At 33.7% G+C, this 26,728-nt stretch overlaps 1 protein-coding gene, 1 long non-coding RNA gene and 1 pseudogene across 3 annotated transcripts in view; 1 reads left to right on the top strand and 2 right to left on the bottom strand.

Annotated features, from left to right (window-relative positions):
• RSBN1L (round spermatid basic protein 1 like) overlaps nucleotides 1-26,728 on the top strand; it is a 65,302-nt gene that overhangs the window by 8,375 nt on the left and 30,199 nt on the right. For both annotated transcript variants that reach the window (XM_039849008.1, XM_039849007.1), the window contains exon 2: nucleotides 23,469-23,585. In XM_039849008.1, the coding sequence (XP_039704942.1) occupies nucleotides 23,469-23,585 (117 nt within the window). The remainder of the gene's footprint in view (nucleotides 1-23,468; nucleotides 23,586-26,728) is intronic.
• The window catches only part of LOC120591527 (uncharacterized), a 42,912-nt gene continuing 22,071 nt past the window's right edge, over nucleotides 5,888-26,728 (bottom strand). Inside the window, exon 2 of the long non-coding RNA XR_005649909.1 lies at nucleotides 5,888-6,182. This is a non-coding gene — a long non-coding RNA (uncharacterized LOC120591527). The remainder of the gene's footprint in view (nucleotides 6,183-26,728) is intronic.
• On the bottom strand, nucleotides 12,853-12,971 carry LOC120591969 (uncharacterized; annotated as a pseudogene).

Below are 26,728 nucleotides of genomic sequence, written 5' to 3'. Positions count from 1 at the left end.
CCATATCTAGATTAAAACTTGGCAATCTGTTTTGATTTTGATACCAAAGTAAATACTATAAATTCGTTGGTATGACTAGAATCTTATGGTAAGCACTTTTCTTCAATTCTTAATTAACCATAGTTTGATAGTTTATTCACAGTAGTTTGAATTTTGGAAAGCTGCTTGCAGAATGCTGGTAGTTAAAGAATGATTGTATTAGGTCAGTTACAATTGATAATTATTACAATATTGGCAATGTGCCAAAATTTAAAAAAAACCCTGTTTTTTAAAAAATATAGTAAATATACATTAGTATAGTGTGTTAAATACTACATAGAATTCAAAATTATCTCTATTCCACCATGCCCTCTGTTGACTACTATAAATTAACTGTATACCTATATGAATTCCCATTTAACTAGATTATATTAGTTCCTTCAGAGCAGGCATTTGCGTAGCCATTTTATGATCTTTGCCATGCACTCAATGATTGATATTAAGAAAAAAGCAATACTTTTTTATTAAAAAATTAATTTTATCTGTCCTCTTTGCATTACAAATTTAAGTAGCTTTTCTTTTCAGCTTTTTTATAGAAAGGGTGTACATTTTCTTTAGATATAATTTAATTCAGAGCCATTTTCACTGGTTTGACATGTGCAGCAGTATTCTGGAAGACAGGGTTCATTCTCTGGATGAATCATTGATGAATTTTATATCTTAAAAAAATAAATATTCACCATTTTTTCAGTTTCCTCTTTTGAGGATAACGAAAATATCAGAATTATAAATTCTGTCAAGCTTTTTTGAGATGAGTGACAGGCTGATGCAGTGAGTACAAGTACCTGGGTGCAGCTTGAGCTAGAATATGAACTTTTTGAGGACAGACACAACAATAGTTAATTTTCATAGAACTGTACTCTACTTTATGTATTTTTATATAATTTTCACAACTTTTTAAGAGTTCAGTTAGGTATTAACCTTTAATAACTGCTATATGGAAGCTCAGAAGATTTAAGTAACTTGCCCAAGGGTATACAATAAGTAGTAAATCTAGGTTTCAGATCTTTAGATAGTTTGACTTAATAGCTCTCTAACTGTAAGCTACGATGCAAATTGTGTTAATGTTTTAAGTCTCCTTTTTCCAGAAATGTCACCTTTGTTGTGAGACAGTTTGCCAAATAAATTAATTGGGCTTTGATGGAAAAGTAAGACTTAGGTAAATAGAGATGATGGAGACTGGCTTGTTGGTCAAGGGGCTGATGTGAGCAAATTTGTGGAGTCTGAATTGTGCATGGTATGTATGTATGTATGTATGTTCAGTGGTCTGTGAATCAAACCATTTGGCTGGGTTGGTGATTTTGTAGAAAGTTGGGAGATGGGACAGGGTGGTATTTGAAAGTCTTCCACAATCTACCTTTTATTTGCCTGGAAAAGGAGTTCAGACTTTGTTCTCTGGGCAGAACAGCAAGGCACAATTGTTTTAGTAAGGCGATAGTATATTCAGATTGGTATTTTTGATAGCATTGTGTAAGATGAATTGTCTGAAAGAAAAATTAGAGACAGGGCTGTTGGAAACTACTATAGTAGTAAAATTGAGTGATTTTAGTGATAAAATGGTACTCCTAGACACAAAAAGGAAAAGATTTTGAATGGGAGTATGTGATAGGGCATCATGATTATCGAATATTCATGTAGCAAGGAAGGAGGGCTTATACTTCTATGGTTTCAGATGGATAAAGTAAGCATATAATTGAAAAAGTGTGGGTAGGCCTTCAGGAAAACTGGTTCTAAAAGATGGCTGTGCATTTGAGATGCAGTCAAGTACCTTATATGAGAGTTCTGTTACCAGATGCAAGTCAAATTAGTGGTGAGTCAGTGTAAGTAAGGTTTAAAAATGTTCTGTTCAGTTAAGTGTCTGTGTGTTTCAGTATGCATGTGTGGATGAGACCCTTTTAAGTCTCCTACAGTGGCATATAGCGATGATTGCTTTTTCTCTGAGGAGCAAATAGTCTTGTATTTTCTTAGTTCTTAGGTAACTGCTGTTCACAGCTCAAAAAAAAAACCTCAAAATGATGCAAGGACCCTTAACCTTACTTTGGTCTAACAATTTAACAATTTATCTTCCATTTGTCCTCCCCTTCCTTTTCCTTATCTCTCCTTCTACTTATTTTAGCATTTGGTTTAAGTTTGGGCCCATTTACAGTACTCTTCTCATCTGTGTTTGCTAATTGCCTTGTTATTTTCTAGTGTCTGTTGTTAGCACTCCCAAAATCTTAGCTTAGTCCAGAGTTTTAGATACACTTGTTTAACAGTCTCCTTGACATAACCACTATTAGATGTCCCTTAGAACTGTAAAATTAACGTTCAAAACTCATAGTCTTCCTTACCCAAATTTGTCTTGCTATGTGTTTTCTTTATCTCAGTGCCATTGTATATCCAGTGGCTCAAGCTTGGAAACTGGATTCTATACTTTACCTTCATCCAACCTGTCCCTATCTTTCATATGTATCTGCTTTCACTGCATTCTTTCTACTAGTCTTAGTTCAAATCACCATTACCTCTAGCTTGATTATTGTATAACTGCCTCCTTATTGGGCTCCCTGCTTCAGTTCAGATCTGTGATCTTTCAATTCATTTTTCATACCAGAACATAAGTAATAACTAGAGATCTAAATGTATATTTGATATGTCACTTTTTCTGTTAATGTGATGATGCTCAAATTTAAAATGTCTAACAGAGCTCTGGGCAATCATTTCCTTGTTTAGCTTTTTAGCTTTTTCTCAGTCTTCCTTGCTGCCTAGAACTTTTCTGTACCCATTATCTTTCCATTCCTAGTTCCACATTTCTACTACACCTAGCTAATGGCTACTCACCTTTTAGGATTCAGCTTGAAGGGGAGGCCTTTGCTACTCTTTGGATTAGGTTAGGTCCTCTTACTGTTTCTTCCCATATCATTTTGCACTTCTATCTTGACTTTCTTCATTTCATTTTAATGACGTTTGTCTTTAATCACTTTGTTGTCTTCACTAGACTGTAAGCTCTGTAAACACTGGAGCTATGATAATCTTGTTTCAGTTTAGGCCCTCATCATCTAGGTCAGGGGTTCCCAGCCCCCAGGCTGCAGAACACTACCATCAGTGGCTAGTTAGGTAGGTATCAGGCTACCCAGCAAGAGATGAGCAGCAGCAGGTCAGCGAGTAAAGCTTCATCTGTATTTGCAGCCGCACTAGCATCATGGCCTCAGCTCCACCTCGGATCATCAGGTATTAGATTCTCATAGCACTGGTCCCTGGTACCAAAAAGGTTGGGGACCGCTGCTCTACTTGATAACTATTTGGAAAATGGCTGAGTTACACTACATTTCAGCCCTTTTCGCCTTCTCAGAAGAGATGTCTGATTATTACTCAGGAAAATTTTTGCAGATATCTCAGTGAGAACCCCAGAAAGGTAATAATGAGATGAGAAGTTGATCAGCAGCTCACAGACAATGGGTAAATTGTCAAGTAAGCGAAAGAGACAGGTATTAATGGGATGAGAACTAGAAAGAAAATGAACTGTGTGGATAATGCTAATTGAATTACGTTTGACCGACCTTGAGTTATTAGAATTGCCATTTTGTATATTCTTAACCTCAAAAAAAAAAAAATTTATTGGTGCATTGCACAAAGAGGATATTTTGTGTTTTTAATCTGCGTTTTCTGTCACCTCAAAAAGTTCCCTCTTGCCACTCAGTGCTCTCCCACTACTTCCAGTCTCAGGGGTGACTTTTTTTCTGTCCCAATAGTTTTGCCTTTTCCAGAATGTTATGTAAGTCAAATATACTCTCTAGCTTTTTCGGGTTTGGTTTCTTTCACAGCATATTGCTTTTGAGATTCATCAGTGTTGTTGCATTTATCAATTCTTTCTTTCTTTTTTTTTTTCCTGAGAGGTAGTTTATATGGTATGGAGATACCACAATTTATTTTTCCATTTGCCGATTGGTGGACATATGGATTGTTTCTAGTGTTTGGTGGTTATAATAAGCCTGCTACAGACATTCACATACAAATCCTGGGGTAGACATATGTTTTCATTTCTCTTGAGTAAAGACTTCCAAGTGGAATTGCTGGGTTATATGTTAAGTTTATGTTTAACTTCATAATAAACTGCCAAACTTTTCTACAGTGGCTGTACCAGTTTTCATTCTCACCAGCCCTTCATGCTGTGTTTACTAAATTTTAGTCATCCTAGTGGATATATAGTAGTCTTTCATTGTGGTTTTTAATGTGCAATTCCCTAATAACTGGTTATGTTGAGCATCTTTTCATGTATTTATTTTCCATGCTTCTCTTCTTTGGCAAAGTGTCTATTCAAGTTGTCTGTTACTGGGTGTGTTATTAAATTGTGGAAGTTCTATAAATATTGCATGACAAGTTCTTTATCAGATATGTATTTTGTAAATGTATTCTCTCATCCTGTTGCTTTTCCTTCTTTTAATATGGCCCTTCACACTTTTTCATAGTAGAAACTGTAATTTTGATGAAGTCTACTTTATAATTTCTTTTATGGTTTGTGCTTAACCAGGAGAGTTTTGCCTAACCCAAGGTCACACACAGATTTTTCTCTTATATTTACTTTTAGATACTTTATAGTTTTAGATTTTACATTTAGGTCTATGGTGCACTTTGAAAATTTTTGTATGTGAGGTTTGGATTAAGGTTCCCTTACTCTTTTCCTTTTTGATTAATTTGAGAATTATTTTGTAAAGTTATTACACCCTCCACAATCCCATAGGGGATTTTTATTAAATTTATTGATTAAAATTAGTGGCAGATTGTAATCTTTACAGAATTATCTTTATACTTAAAAGCTACATGTATCTCTACTTATTCTTACATTCTTTTATATCTCCAAAAAATTTATTGGTATTTATTACATATGACCAGTTTTCTTGTATTTTGTTTTATTTTGAGGAGGTTTTTTGGAGATTATTACTGACATATAAGAAAGCTTTTGGTTTTTCTACATATACTTGATTATTGGTATATAATTTTATAACAGTGAAAGGTTATCAATTATTTTTAATCAGGAACAGATTGAATTACGGTAAGATACTTGGTAATATTCAGGAAGTGATTTCTTTTTTCTTTCTTTTTTTTTTTTTTTTTAAGGAAAATCAAGAGAGAAATGGGCTACACCAGGGAGGGCTGTAGGAAGTGATTTCTGTGTGGTACTTGAAGCGTGTTTGTCTTTGAAATCTGAGGTCTCTATTAGCAGAGTTTAACTCTTCAGCTTGACATTTTTAGTATTTAGAAGCTCTGGTAGATTTTAACAAAAATGACAAAATCATTAAATACAGTTGCTGCCTTCATGTAGCTTAGACATATAGCAGGATACTAGAAAAGTAATTATAACATTTAGTGCAGTAAGTTAAATATCATAAGACAAGTGGAAAGTACTGATGGTTCTACTGGGAGTAGGGGCAGGCAGATATTAAGAAAGGGAGAAGGGATGGAGGGAGGAGGGAATGTTTGAGAGAAACTTCAAAGGACAGTGTAGTAGGATTTCAATAAAGAGATAGAGGAGTTCTAGGTAGAGAGGTTATATGACGTGTAACATTCGTGAGAACTAGAAGGGAAAAGAGCTATGCAATGTCACAGAAGCTAAGGGAGGATATCATTTTGAGATCTTTGATTCTCTATAGGTCTGACATTATTATGTATTGCTAAGCATCTTTATTCTAGCCCTTCATTCTTAGATTTTCAAATATCAGTGTGTTTTATAAGACATTCTATTTTTTAACATTTCTCTGAAGTTGTTCCATATCTTGTATGTACATAACTTGCCCAAAACAACTTTTCATTAACTGTAAGACTTTGTAAAGGTTTTCTTATTTGTTGCTATGTAACAAAGTATCTTAAAATGTGGTGGCTTAAAACTACATCATTTTATTTATATCTGATGATTTTGCGAGTCAGGAATTCCAGCAGGATTGGTAGGTGACTCTGCTTCACTTGGAGTTGCTCAGTGGTGTTCACTTGGTGGCTTGTCTTGTCTGATAGGTCCAAGATGACTTTACTCATGTGTGTGTTGCTTTGTAAGGGATGACTATATGTTGAGGTGAGTCCTTCTCTCTTCATGTAGTTTCAGAGCCTTTCCATATGATCTCTTCATCAGGATGGTTAGATATCTTACATGGCAGCTCAGGACTCCAAGAGACCTGGGTGGGAACAGCAAGAATTCTTTCTTATAACCTAGCTTTGGCAGTCTTAACCAGTTCCTCCCTTTGCACATATCGGGGCCTTAGGCCTTAATGGATATATTTGTTTTATAAAATTTCATTTAGAGCATATTCTAAATTGAATTAAAATAAAGCATCTGTAGGAGAGTTATTTGGTGATATTAGCCAAATACATAACTTTTTTCATTTACAACTTTAATTGGTTGTGTGAAAATATATAATTAGGAGTATAAAACAAGAGCAGTGATTCCCACATATGTTATCATTAACCAGAGAGAACTATATATTTACTGTTTCCATTATAGAGTATAATTTTAATTAAATTATATAATCATATAATGTTGATTTAGAGGTCTAGAATGCCCCAGGTTATATATGAGTCATGTTTTATATGACAGCTATAAGACTCAGTGACTAGAATGATTTAATTCCGTAACCTAGATACCAAGAATAATATCTCTCTACTTCATGTCTTGGTTTTACAATAAATTGAAAAGAGAGGGAGTAATCGTACACGTTTTGGAGGCAAATCTTTCTTGATAGGTCAGTAAAGAAAACTTGACCTGAAGTTTTTCATTATGGCAGGAGAGGGAGCCCAAACTGCTTTTTCATGTTATGCCTAGCTTGGCTTTCTTAAAGATATTTATATACTTATTTATTTATTGTTTTCCTGTTCTCTTCTTTCTATGTTCATGTGGCTACTATTGCTTTACTGTTTTGTTACTCTATACATGTTACTAGATGCTTTTCTAATAAAGTATTTAATAATAATACCTATATTTGTCAAGTGCCTGTTATATACCGGGCATAGTATTAGAAATAATGCACACGTTGCCTTTAATCCTCATAAAAAATCTAAAGGATAAGTTCTTTTATTTTCGACAGATAAGACTACTTAGACACAGCACATTTAAGTAACTTGTTTTTTGTCACTTGGTCAGTGGCAAAGGTGGAATTTGAACTTAAACATGTCTAACTACAAAGGCTCAGTTATTTCCACTGTATTCCAATACATTTAGGGTTTCTTAATCCCTAGCTGTCTTAAACTGTCCCATTTTCAACATTCTTTTTTTTTTGGTTGGGGAGTGGGCTCGAATATGTTAGCCATAGCAATCTGTCTATTCCTGAATCATAAAAGAGATAGCTAGTTTACATTTTGAACTTCCTTATAATATCTTCAGGCAGAAACGTATTTCGCATTACTGTACAAAACATGAGAACTCGTTACTGTATGAGTCATTGTATTAAATTTTCCCCTTTATAGAAAAATAGAAACATAGAATCAAGGAATACTAGGAAAGAAAGAGGGTCTTCAGAGATCAGTTAGTATAAGCCCCTCATTTTATAAGTAACTGGAGTATAAGTACAAGCCCCCAGTATTGTAAGTATAAGCAGCAGAAGCTCCACAACTCTCTCAGTTCAGTAATTCATAAGTCTTTATGTTCTTAGTTGGCTAGATCTGCACAGGTCTTTTGGATCTCAGGGTTCTTAACATGTATCCATTTTTACAGTTCCATAAGGACCATTCACCCTTTTAGCAGTTTCTCTCAGTATGGATGGGGAAACAGCTTTAGAGGGGGAGGAGACAGGTATTTTAAATAACATCCAACTCCTGTTTGTCAGATCTCAGCCATCCTTTAATGAAAGGATTTTCTTCTTTTCCTTCCAAGTTTCTGGAACCCATTTCTCCATTATTCCTTCTCCTGTTAGAGAACTATATTCACTGGGGAAGACTTGGTGTGCAGAAGAGTGCTTATGTGTCCAGGTTATAAGTTAGGAACTATTATTAGCCAAATACCATAAAACATTTGTGGTAAAAATAATTCCTCATTCTATTTATTGATTTTCTTTCCTCAAGCGTGGTATAAGAGCTTTTAACTGTGAACTAGGGGACCTGTTAGGAGTTGTCCTGGTTCTCAGTCTCTGTCCCTTGGAAAATCTTTTAAATGCTCTGGGCCCCAACTTTTTCCTTTTTAAGATAGAGTAGGTGAAATCTCTAAGTTGCTGCTATGAAAAATTTAATTCTGTGGAAACTTTTCTGGCAACTGCCACACTCTAAACACTCTTACGTATTCTTTTCTCATGCCTCACTACATCTTCTTGTTTATTTCTAGAGCCTTTTGAAAGCATCCTCTTCATGTATTACATCACGGTTTTTCTAATTTGTCCTCTGCTTGTTTCTTATGTGGATTCAACAAACATTTATTTACTGAATGCTGTGTGCTTGTCACTAGGAGGGATGCAAAGAGGAAAACTGTTTATATTTCTTGTCTTTAGAGGATTTATAATTTAATTGAAGAGATAATTAGCTGCAATGCAAGAGACACTATTGATGCTTATCTTTTATTTTTTCTGCATATTGCTCTTTATTTTTTTTATTTTTTATTTTGTCTTCTGTGATTGCTGGTAATTAAAGTAAACAGAAACAAATTACCAGTGACAAATATGGTAATTTTTGTCACTGGTAATTTGTTTCTGTTTACTTTAACCCTTCTTTTGCCCCCTTTAAACTGTTCATATTGAGCATCAGTTATGTGCAAAACACTATTCCAGATTCTATAGAAGAAACAAAAGATGAGTAAAATATAATAACTGCAAAAGAATTGATAATCCAGTAGGGCAGATAAAGCAGCTACTCAAATAATCAGAATTTAAATCATAAGGGAGGAGGAGGCCATGATCATTTCTAGTTGTGGGGACCAAGGAATGCTTAATGGAAGAAGCTGAATTTCAGCTAGCTCTTGGAGGATGTGTAGGATGTAAGTAGGCAGAATTGGGATGGACAAAGACATTCTAGCTAAATGGTATTAGCAAAAATTTTGGAGTAAGACATTAGCGTAATGCTGAATCAAACAATCTAGAATCTTGTGTATATACACATTGTTATGTAGTGGAAGAAATAAGGATAGGTGAGTCTTGACTCTTGAAGATTTTTGAATGGCATACTGTGCGAGTTTTCTTTTTATCTTTGTTTAAAGGAGAGGAGAGTGACGTGATAAATTGTACTTTCAAGTAATGTTTATTGGTCACTCCATGCTTAGTGGATTGGTGGAGACAAGAGAAATTATGATTGTGGTTGTTGAAAGGGAAAGGAAGACAGATGAACATATTTCAGTGGAAAAATAGACTAAACTGAGCAAGTGATTAAATGTTAAGGGAAAACATTATAAAGGAAGGAAGAGAATTTTTTGAATTGGGATGTTGAGAATTTTTTGAATTGGGATGTTGGAAGATGTTAAAGATGTTATGCCAATATAAATAGGGAATTAGAAGGAGAGCTCGAACTTTATTTATATGAGAAAGGTGATAATTTTGGTGTTAAATGTAAAGGAGATGAAGGTATGGAGCTTGGCAGAGAGGTTAGGTTGTTAGATTAATTTGGGGATTCATTTGCCTAAAGATTATAATTTAAATCATAGGAATGCATTTTTAGAGTCAATAAAGAGAGAGAAGAGAGAAACGTTCCTAGGATAGATCCTAGGGGAATGTGCAGGTTTCGATGAGAGGATCATGAGTTATTAGTCAGATAGGAGAGTGCAGTTTTCCTGACACTTAGGGAGAAGTTTTGAGGAAGAGGTCAGTGATGTCTGCTGCAGTGAGGACCAAGAAAAAAGAGCTGAGAAGACATTGGATTTGATAGTCATGGTTAGGTTTATTGGCGAGGGGCTGTGATAAGTCTGTTCTTTCCCTATTCACTGTATGTGCAGTCCTTTCTCTTCTTTTTCCTGTCTCCTTCACCTTTTACTTTCCATTTATATTCTTACCATTTTTGTAATGGTACTTTCCCTTCTGCCTCCTCACTTCTGTATTATTTCTCTTTCCCGTTCTTCCTGCTAATTCTCAGACCTGTTTCCAGCCATACTTATTCCTGGATGGGGAGAAAATAATGGGGAAGATGATCAGTGTTGTTGCTTAGACCGATTGTGAATTATGGTGCATATCCAAAGCAAGCAAAACTGTGATAGCATGAAGTCTATTTGAGGATTGTGCTACAAGAATGTGTCATGGCTGAAAGCTGTAGCATGAAGTTCTACCAGCATTTCTTAAGAACTGCTCGTGTGGACTTTTATGACACTTCTATTAAAAAATAAAATCTAATGAACCTATGTGAAAGTACGATTTTATACCAAAATCTGAGGTTAAATGAGTCATACTATAGAATGAGATTTCTGTGTTTTTCTTAAAAGCTTTTAAATCTAACATTCTGTATGTATGAATATTCAGAATATGTATGTAATTGAGTCATATTTTCTTTTGTTCCCTCTCTTTGTTAACTATTACATAACCTTGAGATAATGTATATAAAGTGAGGTAGAAATGCACTTGAACAATTTTAATGAAGGGAGCATTTTGGAAAAAGATTATTTTCATGTGTGTGTGTGTGTTAGGTTATATATGAATTTGGCATTATATTTTGAAGTTTTTTTTTCTTTTATCTTTCCTTATGATATATAATCAGTGATTCTAAATCTTTTTTAAAAAACTTGTCTGATTATAATTGTCAGTTATTTTTTCAGGAAAGATTTAGGCTAACAACTTAATTACGCAAGTAATATGTAAATATAAATCCCTCTTTTGTAGAAATTTCAAATAATTTAGAAGTACATGAAACAAAAAAACAAGAGTTTGTTTTGTTCCTACCCCAGGAGTTAACTCTTGTTAGATGTTTGTATTTGTCCTTCCAGAACTTTCTCTTTGCATTAACATATATACATATGTACACAATACACACTCACAAAAACTATATTTTTAAAAACTTTAAAACTGCACATTTTCCTATAACTTGCTCTTTTTACTTAACAGTGTGCCTTGGAGCTCTATTACATAGTGTTAAATTTATACACATATGTACGCACCTGTGTGAATCCATGTGTATTTCTTTTAAATTTTGCCTTTATAAACAAATATAAATTTTAGTAAGGTTTTAATTTTAGAATAGTAATAGGTTTACAGAAAAGCTTCAAAGATAGTACAGAGCTCAGAGCTCCCATTTATACTCAATTTCTCCTATTATTAAAATCTTACATATGTCTAGTCCATTTGGCACAATTAATGAACCAATATTGATACATTATCATTAACTTAAAGTCCATATTTTATTCAGATTTTCTTAGTTTTTATCTAAAGTTCTGTTTTTTGTTCAAGGATCCCATTCAGGACACCGTATTACATTTAGTCAACCTATTTAGGCTCTTCTTGGCTGTGGCAGTTTCTTAGACCTGTCTTGCTTTTGGTGACTTCGACAGTTTGATGAGTCAGGTATTTTGAAAAATGTTCCTCAATTGAGATTTGTCTGATTTTTTTTTCTTGTGATTCAACTGGGATTATAGGTTTTTGAGAGGAAGACCATGACTTTGTAAATTTCTAAAAAAAAAGTAATAATAATATTTAATTTTAAAAAATCAATACTGAAAGGTTCATAATGAGAAATGGTCTTAACTCTTTCCATTCCTTGCCCTTGTAACTCTTTTAGTTCTCATCTTTTAATTCCAAATTTCTGAATAACATGCTCATACTACCTTTTGTTTTTTGTTCAATTGGTTCTAGACTTACGTATTGCATTCTTAAGACAAATAAAAGTTTAGCACTTTTATAACCTAGCTTTTCTCTCTCTTTCATAATTTCATAAACCTCAGTTGAAGCAATAATCAGTGCTTACTATGACTTTGCAAATACTGTTTGCAGATCAGAGATGCTTTTCTGTATGGCCTTCTTGGCTTTCATGTAGTTAAAAATGTCTCTTTCATTTACCATATATATCTATTTCTTCATTTTCTGCCCTGTTCTCTGTGTTCTGTGGTAAGAGTTGGTCTCATAGTTCTCCTTTATTCCTGGAAGTCTTGTTTCTGCAGTGCTCCTTTCCTGTGCTTTGACCTGAACTGGTCACCATTTGAGCCAGCTACACAGCTGTCATACTAGTATTTTCTAGTGTGCTTTCCTGTGTTTGCCCTGTTTCCTGGGTCCCATGTCGTCTTCCTTTTTTGTTTACTCAGCTTACTTCAGTACACCTTCAAGTAACTTCCTAAGAAATGATGCATGTGTGGTAAAAATTTTTAAACTTTTGCTCGTCTGCAAATGTCTTCCCTCATACTTTATAGTTTGGCAGATTTTAGAATTCTAGGTTAAAAATTATTTTCATTCAGAATTTTGAAGGCTTAACTGTATTGCTTTCTAACATCTACTGTTGTGTTGAAGAGTCCAGTTCCACACTGTTGCCTAATATTTTATATGCAACGTTTTCGTCCCCGTTCCCCTGGAGGCTTTTAAAATCTTTTCTATATTTCCAGTATAGTGAGATTTCATGATGGCATGTCTGATGTGTGTGTGGAAAGGGGGGCTATGGTGGTGAATTCCATTCTTTGTACTCATTTTTTGAAAGAATATTTACTTTGGAGACTGATCTTCTCTGAGAAAACTTACTTATTTTTAATATTTTTCTTCCCTATAAAATTCCGTTCTTTTTCTGAAATTTCAGTTAATTCTATATTGGATCTCCGTAGTAGATCCTTTATGTCACCTTATTTTCCACTTCTTTAACTTGTTGCTCTGCCTTTTGAAAGATTATCTCAACTTTATCTTCCAAACTTTTAATTAAGCCTTTTGACTTTGCCATTATATTTTTGTTTTTTTGTTTTTTTGTTTTTTTAAACACCTATAGCACCTGGTCTTCCTAGATGGTCTCTCATCCAAATACTAACCAGGCCTGACCTTGCTTAGCTTCTGAGATCAGATGAGATCTGGCATGTTAAGGGTGGCATGGCCATAGATTGCCATTGTATTTTTAATTTCCAAAAGTTCTCTTTTTTTAATTTCCATATTCATTTTGGTTTAAACTTTTTCAAGAAGTACAGTCAGCTTGTTTTTAGCTCCACCCTTTGCCTTGCCTGGGGTATCTGAGTCTTGAAGCCTATTCAGTTTCTCCAGAAAATGAAAATTCAATGTTTGCTTTAAAGTTTTAGATTAGAATGATTACTAGACTGTTTGGGAGGACTGAAGTCCTACTCTATATATAAACTTTTGAACAATTTCCCTTTGTTTTAAGATCCCCGTGTGTGTGTGTGTGTGTGTGTGTGTGTGTGTGTACACACAGGTATGCATATACACACATATATATGACAGACTTGGGACTCTTTTATAGATTTACATTTATATATGTTAACTTGGCAGTTTTCCTCTAACAAAAATTTTCCCCATGATGTTAACTTACTTATTCAAATATGATTTTTAATGGCTTCATAATTTTCCATTTATGAATATACCCAAATTTATTTAACTGACCTCCATATTAAACATTTAAGTTATTTACAGTTTTTCACTACTATGAATAATATGAAGCAAGGACCCTTGTTCATGTGTATTCGTACAGGCCTAGTTATTTCCTTTTTATGAAATCCTAGCAGTGGAATAGCGGCATCAGAGGAATGATTAGTTTTAATGCTTTTTCAACATATTGTTAAATTGTCCTCTAGTAAGACTTTCAGTTTATATTCCTCATCTTTGTGTAGAAGTGCCTGTTTCACTTCACCTTTGCCAGCACTGGTTATTGTTATTTTTAAGAAAAATCATCAATTTGATAGGTGAAAAATGGTTTCACATTGTTTTAATTTTTATTATTTTGAATGCTGATAAGATTGAACTTTTTTTTCATGTTTATTTGACATGAACAGTCTGAAATTTTCACCTTTCTCTTTTCTTTTTAAGATTTTCTGTTTTTTATTTTTTTAATTCTTTTTAATTATTAAATTATGAGTGCTTTATATAAAAAGAGCTCTACATAAAAAGGAAATTAGCCCATTGTCTTATGGGGAAAATTATCTGTCTGTATTGAGACTTACCCAGAAAAATAGTAGTCTCATATTGGAGGAGTAACTTCAATAAATCTTAGAGCTTTTTGACAAAAATGACCAGGCTAGTTAGAAAAGGGAAATAAATTTGAGGAACTACTTCTGGAAGATTTTAAGGACTAAGAATTCTCTTTTGCTGTGGCATGGTGGAGGAAAAGAAAGGATTAACAGAGGTCAACCTAGAGCACCTTATAGGAAAGAAAGTTATGCTGCACACTATCATTGGACCTATTTCATATATCAAACAAGCATTCATTGAGGGAGAGCCTTCTCAACCTTCAAAGACCATATACAGATTGGGGCAGGAATGATGATAAGGAGAATGATATGTTTGTAACTAACTAGAATGCAGTGTGAAATTTGCTGTTATAGAGCTAGAGCTAGTGCACCTGCTTATTGTATTACACAGTATAGTACTGATGGACCTGGTCTAGTGTCTTAGCACATAGCAAATGAGAATGAGCCTATCGCTGGCTGCCAGAAGTTACAACTGTCACCTCTCTGGAATGAAAAATGACAGCTAGACAATAAAAATGAAATGACACTCAATTACTGTTTTTTAGTTTTGACCAGTTAAAAATTTTTTGTTTGTTTTTGATGTCATCAAATATGAGTATTTTTGTCATAATAAAAAGACTTTTATTTCTTACATTTTTATAGTAGTATATAGTACATTTTAAAAACTTATTAGAATGGTTTAAAAAAGTGACAGTCTTTTGTTATGTGGAAGTCTGAATTATTCTGAAAATTCCAGATAAGTGAGTTGTTGATGTATTATTAAATAAATCTCTTAAAAGGATTCTTAATCCTTTTTATGTTTTACTGTAGCGATTCATCTGATGTTTTTATATTTTTATATGTGTGTGTATGTTTTTATCTCTACATTATTTTAACGACTTTATACTGGTGGAGACTAGTGAATTTTATTATAACCAGATGAAAAAAAGGTTTTATCATTTAAGAACTGGTTTTCCAAAGTGGTACTTTGAATGAACTGATAGCTTATTGATTGTAAGATACTTTAGTACAGCGATATTATTTATTTTTATCTCTTGTGCATAAGTGCTCAATAGAAATTTATTTGGTAAATAAAATACATGTTACACTGATGATATACTGCTAAATCATAACTTGACCATGTATTTGAAAATCCCATTTATATTTTGTTTTAAAGTATATATATTTTATTTTTTTTGGTAACACTGGTTAATGAAATTCAGTAAGTTTCAAGTGTACAGTTTAACAGTAAGGCATATATATTGCATTGTATCTTCACCTCCTGTAGTTAGCTTTCTTTCTGTCACCTCATATTTGACCCTCTTTTCTTCATCTAACACCCCCGCCACCCCCGACTGTCCCCTCTGGTAACCTCTAGTCTATTGTCCATGTCTATAAGTTTGTTTGTTTGTCCTGTTCATTTGTTGCTTTTAGGATTATATCCCACATATAAGTGATATCATGTGATTTTCAACTTTTTCTGTCTGGCTTATTTCACTTAGCATGATTATCTCAAAGTCCAACCACGTCACAAATGGCAGTATTTCATCTCTTCTTATGGCTGAGTAATATTCCGTTGTATATATGTACCACAGCTTCTTTAGCCAATCATCTATCGTAGGACACTTCGGTTGCTTCCATGTCCTGGCCACTGTGAACAATGCTGCTATGAACATCGGTGTGCAAATCTCTTTTCGGTTATAAGTTTTCAAGTCTTTGGGGTAAATACCCAGTAGAGGGATTGCTGGATCACATGGTAGATCAACTCTTAGTTTTTTTGAGGAACCTCCATACTGTTTTCCATAGTGACTGTACCAATTTGCAGTCCCCACCAGCAGTGTCTGAGGGTTCCTTTTTCTCTGCATCCTCGCCGACATTTGTTATTGTCCTGTTGAGCATAGCCATTCGAACAGGTGTGAGATGGTATCTCATTGTGGTTTTTGGTTTGCATTTCCCTAATAGCTAGCGATGTTGAGCATCTTTTCATATATTTGTTGGCCATTTGTATGTGCTCTAGGGAGAAGTGTCTGTTCAGGTCCTCTGCCTGTGTTTTGATTGGGTCATTTTTTTTTTTGTAATCGAGTTATATATTTTGGATATCAGGTCCTTATCGGAGGTGTCGCTTGGAAATATATTTTCCCATTGGAATGGTTGTCTCTTTACCTTGTTGACGATTTCTTTTGCTGTGCAGAAGCTTTTTAGTTTGATGTAGTCCCATTCATTTATTTTAGCTTTTACTTCCCTTGCCTTTGAGGTTAAATTCATAAAATCCTCTGTAAATACAAGGTCCCTGAGTTTAGTTCCTATGTTTTCTTCTATGCATTTTCTTGTTTCAGGTCTTATATTTAGGTCCTTGATCCATTTTGAGTTAATTTTGGTGTGTGGTGATAGATAACAATCTAGTTTCGTTCTTTTGCAGGTAGCTTTCCCGTTTTCCCAGCACCATTTATTGAAGAGGCTTTCCTTTCTCCATTGTATGTTTTTGGCTTTTTTGTTGAAAATTATTTGCCCATATAAAAATGGGTTTATTTCTGGACTCTCGATTCTGTTCCACTGGTCTGTATGTCTGTTTTTCTGCCAATACAATGCCATTTTGATTATTGTCGCTTTGTAGTATAATTGGAAGTCGGGCAGAGTGATGCCTCCAGCCATGTTTTTTTCCTCAGGATGGCTTTGGCAATTCAGGGTCTTTTATGCTTCCATACAAATCTGATGATTTTTTTGTTTTATTTCTTTAAAAAATGCCGATGGAATTTTGATGGGTATTGCATTAAATCTGTATAATGCTTTAGATAATAAGGTCATTTTAACTATGTTGATTCTTCCAGTCCAAGAACACAGAATATCTTTCCATTTCTTTGTATCTTCTTTGATTTCTTTTAATAGAGTCTTATAGTTTTCATTATACAGGTCCTTCACATGTTTCATTAGATTTATTCCTAGGTATTTTATTCTTTTTGTTGCAATTGCAAAAGGAATTATTTTTTCCATTTTTCTGACACTTCAGTATTAGAATATAGGAATGCTATGGATTTTTGAATGTTGATTTGTATCCAGAAACTTTCCTGTATTTGCTTATTGTTTCTAGTAGTGTTCTTGTGGAGTCTTTAGGGTTTTCTATGTAGAGAATCATGTCATCTGACTCACTCATTCTTCAGTAGCGTGTTGTTTAATCTCCATGTATTTGTGGTTCTTCCCGCTTTCATTTTGCAGTTGATCTCCAGCTTCAGAGCATATATGGTTGGTGTCATTTCAACCTTCTTATATTTGTTGAGGCTATCTCTGTGTCCTAGTATATAGTCAATCTTTGAGAATATTCCATGTGCACTTAGAGAAGAATGTATAAGCAGCTGTTTTGGGATGAAAGCCTCTGAATGTAATGTCAGTTATGTCCAGTTGGTCTAATGTGTCATTTAAGGATGTTATTTCCTTATTGATTTTCTGTTTGGATGATCTGTCCATATCCTACAGTGGGGTATTTAAGTCCCCTACTACGATATTGTTTTGGTCTGTTTCTCCCTTTAGTTCTGTTAGTAATTGCTTTACATGTTTTGAGGCTCCCTGATTGGGAGCATAGATATTAATAAGTGTCATGTCTTCTTGGTGTATGATTCCCTTTATCATTATGAAGTGTCCTACAGTATCTTTCCTTATCTTTTTTATTTTGACGTCTGTTTTGTCCGATATTAGTACCACTACTCCCGCTTTTCTCTGAATGCCATTTGCTTGAAATACCATTTTCCATCCTTTTACTTTTAGTCTATATTTGTCTTTGGAACTGAGGTGTGTCTCCTGGAGGCAGCATATAGGTTTTATTTTTTGATCCAATTTGCCACTCTGTGCCTTTTTATTGGTGAGTTCAGTCCATTTACATTTAGAATGATTATTGAAATATGAAGTTTTCCTATGACCATCTTATGTTTTGCTTTCTCTTAATTCAGTGTTTCCATTGCTTCCTTGTCCTTGTGTTTTGTTTTTTTTTTTTGGTTGGCTTTTGTGCGTTTTCCCTCTGCTCCTTTTTGTTTTATGTTATATACTTCAGTTCTGAATCTTTGGTGTGTGGTTACCGCTATGAATATGGAGAGGATACATACACACACACACACACACACACACACGTATATATATAGTTCATTTTTTTCTTCTTCTGCCTTAACTCCATTCCTCTTTGAGAATTTGGATCTTTGAATCCTTCCCTTTTCAGTCATTGTTATCTCAATTTGTCCCTATGTATGCTGAACATTCATTACTATCTCGCTATAGCAAATCTTTTTTATCGTTTAAGCTTATAATGCCCCATTTTTAGTAAAGGTTGCACTCCTTGGCTTCTACCTGCCTGATAGTTGCCTTACTCCTAGTTATGTATTTTTTTTTTCCGTCATTTTGTTTTAGATGAGCTGACTCCTTTTAGTATTTCTTGTAGTGCAGGCCTCGTACTGGAGAATTCCCTCAATTTTTGTATTTGGAAAGGTCTTTATTTCTCCTTCATATCTAAAGGGGTGCTTAGCTGGATACGTATTCTTGGCTGGTAGTTCTTTTGTTTAATAGTTTTTTTATTTGATTCCACTCCTTTATGGCTTAATAGGTTTGTGCTGAGAAGTCCGATGATAATCTCATGGGTTTTCCTTTATAAGTTACCATCTTCTTTTCCTTGGCTGCTCTTAGAATTCTTTCTTTGTCATTGATTTTTGAGAATTTTAATACAGTGTGTCTTGGAGAAAGCCTTTTTGGGTTGAGATAATTGGGTGTTCTGTTGACTTCTTGAATTCCCACCTCTAGCTCATTCCTTAGATTTGGTAAATTCTCGTCAACTATTTGTCTGCAAATGCTTTCTAATCCCTGCTTCTTTTCCTCCCCTTCGATTATGCCCATTATTCTTATGTTTCCTCTCCTGATGGTATCAGCTAGTTCTTGTATTTTTCTTTTATTATTTTTTATTCTTCTGTTTCTTCTTCCTTCTAATTTATTTCTAGATTTCTGCCTTCGATATCACTGATCCTTTCCTCCATTTGGTCCACTCTATTTCTCAAGCTTGCTATTTCATTTTTCATCTCTTTCAGTATGTTCTTCATCTCCAGAAGTTCTATTTGGTTCTTTTTGAGGGTTTCAGTCTCCTTGCTCTGCTCATGTAGTTGTTTTTTCAATTCCTGAAATTGTTGATTTGAATTGTTTTGGATCTCACTGAGTTTTTTCAGAAGTACCATCCTCAGTTCTCTGTCACTTAAGTCACATATTTTAATGCCTTTAAGCTTGTTTTCAGGAGATTTTTCTCTTTCTTTTTGAGCTGCCATGTCACCTTGGTTGTTCATGGTGTTTAATGGACTATTTCTCCACCTGGGCAATGATGGAGATGTATTCTGCTCACTCCCCTCCCCCAGAAAGATTTATTATATAAAAGTCTCTAGTTAGCCTGTTACAAAGAAGGTGTTTTTCTTTTGGTTTTCTGTAGATGGCATGTAAGCCTCTTGGATCCCTGCTTAATATAAAGTCTTTGAGATGCCTTTTTTTTCCTTATAGATATTCAGTCACGCACACTACCCTGAGTCTCAGCCTCTTTCAGTATGATGGTTTCAGTAGCGTTTGCTCAGATTCCCCTGGGCCTCTGCGGAGTTTGTTCTTGGAGGAAATGGGGGGAGGTGCCCTATGGGTTGAGGTATAGAGGCTGCAGCTCAGCCTCGCATTTTGCAACCATGGCTTCTCTGCCCTCCTCATTTCTCTTTCTGCCATGATCCCTGGGCTGTGCCGTGGGCCACATGGAGCTCGCAGCTCTCCCAGGTAGCGTTGCTCAGGGAACCTGTGGCACTTTCTTTCCTCCCCTCCTCCTGCAGGAAGCTCCAGCTGCAAGAGACAGCTTCTTTACCCTGCCACACTCAGGGGTTCTGACCTGTGGTAGCTCTTATGTGTAGATCTCACGCTCAGACATGCTCATGTGAAGTTTGGGTATTTTTTGTTGAGTTTTAGATGTTCAGCTTATTGTTGTTTCAAGGGGAGACATCTGGGGATGTCTCTTACTCATGTTTCTGACATTCTTCGTTTTAAAGTATTTTAAGTAACTTTCTTTTTTATATATTAACTTTATGTATAAGGTATGTTTTTACCCCATGTGTATTTTTTCACATGTATAACTTATAGTTTGTTCTGTGTTGATAATGACTTAGTCGTTTATTTCTTTTGCCTCTTCAGATTCAAACTATCATGTTTCTGTTTGCATTTGTTCGCCCTCTGTGCCCCTTTTTATTTTTAAATAAAATCTTTACTCCTTAAGTTGGACTTTTCAAAACCGATATTTTTTGTTCTTGTGGTGAAATAATTCTTTTATTCTAAGAATTGTGATGGAAGGCAAGCTAGAAGTTCTTTACAAGCCTTTGATTAGAACGTGAAGGATAAAACTATACAAATTCTTGGTTATGAAAATAAATGAATAAAAACTAAGAATGACAGTTTTTAGAAGAATAATGTATTAGAGTAAACATGCCAGGTAGCCATTTTTCTTGTGAAAAGATCTAGAATTGATGTTTATAAATATGAATGCATTACAGTGTGATAGCAGCAGCCTTGAGATTTTTTGGCCAGCGAGTGGTGTTCTGAGTTCTTATGGCCAAAAATGTTTATTATGTTTTGCTTTTATGGGTAGGTATCTTTGTCTGTCTAGATGGAGATGATAATTTTTTACATTCATAAAGCTTATATATTTATAAAATCCTTTTGTATATATTTCCTATTTAACCTTTACATAAACTTCATTTTACAGCTGAAATTGGAGATCTGAAAGTTTATTAGTTATCAAGGTTGCAGAGTTTAAACTTGAACCTAGGTCATTATCAAGATTGCAGAGTTTAAACTTGAACCTATGTCTTCTGGACTTGTACGCTTCCCACTTTCTTGTAGCTGTAACATATTTACCTGTAATATAACATTTTTATGTATTCTGTAACATGATTACAGAAAATTTAATGGAGGAATTTAAAGTTGGATTTTCAAAAAATATATGCTATGACAAGCAAAAAATTCCAGGAAGAGCGAAAAGTAAGTCAGAAGTTCGAGACAGGTGTGTAGTTTAGGACAGCAGTTCTGTCACAAAAATGCTTTTCTTTGTGCTTATATAATGGTTTGTGTTTGCTTTGTTTGCTTGGAATGTTTGGATGTGGAGTGGTAGGTAACTACATTTATGTTGACAGTCACTATTGTCTTGGCTGTGAGATCGTTTTTGTTTCTGTAGATGTTTTATATGACTTCACACGTTCGACTTTATAATATTTTATTGGGATGTGTAAGGGCAGGAGATATGTATGGGAAATCTCTGTTCAACTACTCTAAAAAAGTCTATGAAGTCTGCAAATAAATATAGTTAGGAATAAAGTGTGAAAACTTGAATCATACTGTATTAGTTTTATTTCCTGAAAGCTAATATAATTTTATCCTGAAAAATACTTATATTTTGCAACCATAATAGAATTATAGTATATCATATTCTTTATATACACCATTAAAATTCTGCAGTTATTATAATCTATGTGGTTAGAAGTAAAGATCATGGTTACCCTGAGTAACCATGTGCTGCATAAAGTCTGGAAGGAAGCACAGAGGGATTCTGAGGTGCTGTTCATTTTGTAAAAATTGAGCTTTATACTTACATGGTTTTTTTGGTATGTATATTATACTTTAATAAACTTCAGTTGTGATTTTAAATGATATATAAATAGTTTATTTTTAAGGATGTGTGGTTACTTAGAAAATAATAGCTTATGTGTCTAAGCTCCAGCTATTTGGAGCAACATGGCTGGATGACAGCCTATAATAGGATTTTAAGGACTTTAAACATCAAAACATAAGAGTGGCAAACTAATTTTTAAAGTAGGAGAACAGCTTAATTTATTATATAATTTAAGTTATATGTGAACATATGAGGACCTTATTTAGCTTATTTACATCTGTACTCTAAACCTTTTCTTATACTCAGCAACAAATATTCGTCAATGAATCCCTGTTTAGTTTGCTCTACCATCAACTGTTCTCTCATCTGCTTTCAGTATTAATCACTTTTAAAAAAGCACTTTGTCAGTCTGGTAGGTGAGAATGTTTTGTTTGAATTTATATATTTTTTTATTATTGAGTGTAAGTTGTTAAATACATGGGTTTAATATTTTTGAGAATTATCTATTTAAGTAGTCTAGACCTGAGTTGTTTTGAGTATGGTAGCCACTAGTGTCATGTGGCTGTTGAGTATTTAAAGTGGAACTACTTTGAATTTTGCTGTTAAGTGTAAAATATACACTGAATTTTGAAATCTTACTATAAAAAAATGTAAAATATCAATTATTTTATAGTATTCGTTCCATTTTGAAATGATGTTTGGATATATTGGTTAAATAAAGTATATTAAAATTAATTTCACCCATTTCTTTTTGTTTGTAATGTGACTGCAGGAAAAATTTAAATTTACAAATGTGGTAAACATATTTCTATTTGTCAGTGATGATATAAACAGTAATATACTCATTAGGTGATTAGGAACTAAATGATGGTAATATTTATACTTAGAAAGGAAAGTAAGGATGGATTTTAAGAAATTATGCAGTATGCTTATATACTATATAATCTCAGTTAAATAGAAGCATATTTTATGGTTTTTTGTATGCTTCCGTCATGGCTTCGTAATCAATAGTACGCTTCTGGAGGGCAAAGACTACATCACTATTTAAAAATTCTCCTCTACATTTTTTTGCTGGGTGCATGATTGAACAAACAAGAATTAATAAGACATCAAATAATTTTATCAGCTCAAAGTTTGAATTTTTAGAATTCAGACAATGATTCTTAGAGTTCTTATACCATTTGTTTTAATATCATAATATCAGCTAGCCACATCAATCATACACTTTTTAGAAGGTGCAAGGTTACGGGAACTAACATCCAGTCTTATGTGTAATAGGCACTGGTAGTCATTTAATATCTTTCTTCATTGAGTCTTTATAATAACCTGTGAGAAAGATATCAACCACCATTTTACAGATTAGGAAACTGAGTCTCAGTTTTTCCAGTGTTATGTTACCAATCTAGATATGCCCTACTTCAAAGCTAGCACTTTTTCCACTGTAGTTTATTGTATCAATTAAAGTTAGCCAATTATTTTAAGTGATTTGAAGTTAGTCTAATATTGTGGTTGACTTGAAGTGAAAAATAATCTTTAGAATGAAATGTGTGATAAATTTTGACAGTTTATGACATGTGATTATGTATTTTATGTTCAATATGTGAAAGGAAATTTAAAAATGTTTCCCAAAACCTGAGAGGAAGAAAAATGTCATTTTTTCTCATTCTGATTTTCTTGGTGTATTATAATTCTAGACACTGCACTATAGTTCATGGAAAAAAAATAAAATTGTAAAATAGATTAAAACATTTTCTTTATTTTGTCTTTTAGATAAACTCAAAGACAAAGTTAAAGAGAGAGATAAGGAAAAAGAGAGAGAAAAAAAGAAGCATAAAGTAATGAATGAGATCAAGAAAGAAAATGGTGAAGTAAAGATTTTGCTGAAAAGTAAGTTTATAAAATTCAGTGATTTTAGTCGTCCTATATTATATTCAGTATACTCGTTGGCTTAGTGATTAAAATAAATGTTAGTGATTAAGAAATAAGGTGCTGAATTTTGTTGAGAATAAATATTAATGGTCAGGATACAAAAAGTAAATGTAATAGTAGGGAGTTGTAAAAATAGGTGTCTTATTCTGTGTTTGTATTATTAGTCTTCATATTTAGATAATCTAAAATGAAAGGCTAAAGCAATTTTTATCATGATAAGAGATGGTGTAGGAAGTGATCTTACAAATATTTGACAGTAATCGTATCATAGTCTGGGATGTAAAGGGAACATTTTACTCAGAGCTAAATTATCTGTTTTATTGTTTCTTACATGCTTAAGAATATCTCCTTTTTGTTTTCTGTTTTTTCTCTATTGTTACTGTTGTTTTTAGTTGCTGATTGTACATGAGGGTAGGCCTTTGGGTAATAATACAAATCTTATCGGTAAATCTGAACTATTTCAGAGAGAATTTGTGGTAGAATAGAAGTAAAGGCAGTCTTAAATTCACTCAGCAAGATAAGACCAATCAATGGCATTTGGTTGCTAGACAGCTAACAAATTCATTAGCCTGACCTATCAAGTTGACAATTTGCAGAGCAGAACATGTTGACTTTGATTAATTTCATATTGAATTTGTATTGATAAGCCTTTCTATCTCCATAAGGGAGAAAAGGGCTAGCACCGCATTTGCAACAAAACAACTGGTTAATTTATATTATTTTGGATAAACAGAGTTTTAGATTCTGCATTTTCATTTCATTTTCTGTCATGTTTCCAGATGTTCTTTGGTAGCAGTTTATTTAAACTCTGTTTTCTACTTGTCACAGCTTTATTTTCTGTAAAATTGTTTTGACCTTGAAGAAACATGTCAGGGGTTAAACTGATGGCCACTTAGTTAATGCTCATCTTCCTTTTGTTCTCTTTTGCCAGTGTGTGTTATCTGTATTGTTTAATTAGATTGTAAGCCTTTGAGGCAGGAACTGAATCTAACCACACCAGTGCTGTATAGCAGCTAATGATTAATGCTTGAAATGTTTATTCTACCCTTGGTTAAAGGGTTTGGTTTAGTAAATACTCATTTTTTTACTGGTTTAGTCATTTTCTTACCCATTTGAATGTACAGTGATGTAAATTGCTGTCACTTGGTTGAATGTTAGATTCCTACCAAACCATTACTGTAAAATGTGTGTGTGAACCTAGAGATTACATATGCAAACAAAATTTAAAATAGCCTAAAAAAATGGAGATTTTTAAAGTAATATTCAATGGTAACCTTGACTTTAAAGTAGATGAAATATTTAGGAGATATTTTGAATCGAGTTAAAGTGAAACCTAGTGATAAGGAAAAGAAAACGAGGTGGATTTAGAAATGAATTGGTGACCTTTGGGATGACAGTGGGAAAATGTGTTTACTGTAAAATCGAGGTAAATAATAATAATTACTGCCTTACAGAGTTGTGAACATTAAATGAGATAAAATATGTGGGAAGTGCCAACTACAGTGTCTGGCCCACAGGTATTCAATAAGTAGATGAGAATCTTTCTTGTAAACATGTATGAAAGATTCTCTTGTGATTAAAAAACAGCAACAAAACTCAGTGTGTAGTGTATAGATAATTACATGAATAAAAACATGATTCATTTTGGGAAACAGTGCCTGTCCCATTGTGAGCACTATGTTAACTGTTGTTAATATCCAGCAAAAACAATTCGCTCTGCTTGTGGCCATTTCCCAAGTGAGCCTGTATGATAGAGAAAGGCATCCTTCGCTATTGGTGTCTTTGAGCAACAACAAAATCAATTTGGTAGGGGCAGTTCACTGTTATTTACTACTGTATGCCCTGTTTTCCTTTATGGCCTTAGATTTTTATTCTCTCCTTACAGTCTTCTCTTTCTTGATAATGCTAATGTCACAAGCTATGGCACACGCAAGCATTGATTGATTGATGATAGCACTTGAATATCTAAAATAGATGCTAACTCTTCCTTCGCAACAGTCTCATTTCCTGCAGGTTTTCATTTAAAACTGCATCATGTTGAATATGATCAGAGGTATATGTACACACATAATTATATATATGCTAAAAGTTTTTATTAATGCAGAAATCTTGTAAATGTCTATCACTGATAAAATAGGATTATTTGCTTTATTAAAAATAGTATAAAGGAACACATTTGAAACATAAGCTTATTTAGCTCATCCTTTTGTGCCTAATGTCTACCAGTTCCTTTTTTCTGAGCACACTTACATGTTCCAGCCATTTTTTTGTTATTAATAAGTTTTAAGAACATAGATGTTATGATTATAGTATGTTTGAGAATACATTTTATAGTTATGGCATATCAGAGAAGCTTGCCAGTGAGCAGTTGGAATGAGGGTTAAAGGAACTAATGTCCAAGGTTATTGATAGTGTACTAAAGGTCACAGGTAGGTATTTCATGGCAGGAAGAGTGAAAATATTGTGCTGCGGAAAAAGTAGTCATTCTCCAAAGACCAAAGGTTAAAAATAGCTAAGCTAATTGCTACTTTTTTTCTATTTATGATAATAAAGTTATATGTATTAATTCCCATATTAGATATGAAATCAGATCCAATTTTTCCTGGCAACTTTTATTATTTTTTATTAGCACAAAGTATACTAAGGTTAATGGTGGAAATTAATGCCAGTGAATTTGTGATTTTTTAAGTTGTTTGTTTTTAATATGATTAGCCATTAACAACATATGCTGTTTTGTATCTTTGTGTGTGTGATTGGTTTTTTCCTGTCTCTGTGTCTTTCTGGCTGCGTGTGAGTTTGCATCTCTTTCTCTGTCCGATTCTCTCTCTGGCTCTCTCTGTGTGCATCCGTGGTGCTCTGTGTATGTGTATCTGGGGTCCACTGTGTGCATGTGTCTGGATCTGTGGGAGGAAGGTCCCCCATCAACATTTTACATTTATATTTTTTGAAGGTCCAAATTACTTAGAATTCTATTCCTTCCGTTATGGATACTTATCAGGATACTTTAAAAAAAAAAAACCATAAGTCTGATTTATTGAACTCTGTTTGAAGGATCATAAATTTAGGATAATGTGTACTTGAAATATCTTTTAGTATAAGAG

Source organism: Pteropus medius, unplaced genomic scaffold, assembly GCF_902729225.1.
Source record: "Pteropus medius unplaced genomic scaffold, Ma_sr-lr_union100, whole genome shotgun sequence".
NCBI lineage: Eukaryota > Metazoa > Chordata > Mammalia > Chiroptera > Pteropodidae > Pteropus > Pteropus medius.
This window is presented reverse-complemented; position numbering and strand designations above follow the sequence as displayed.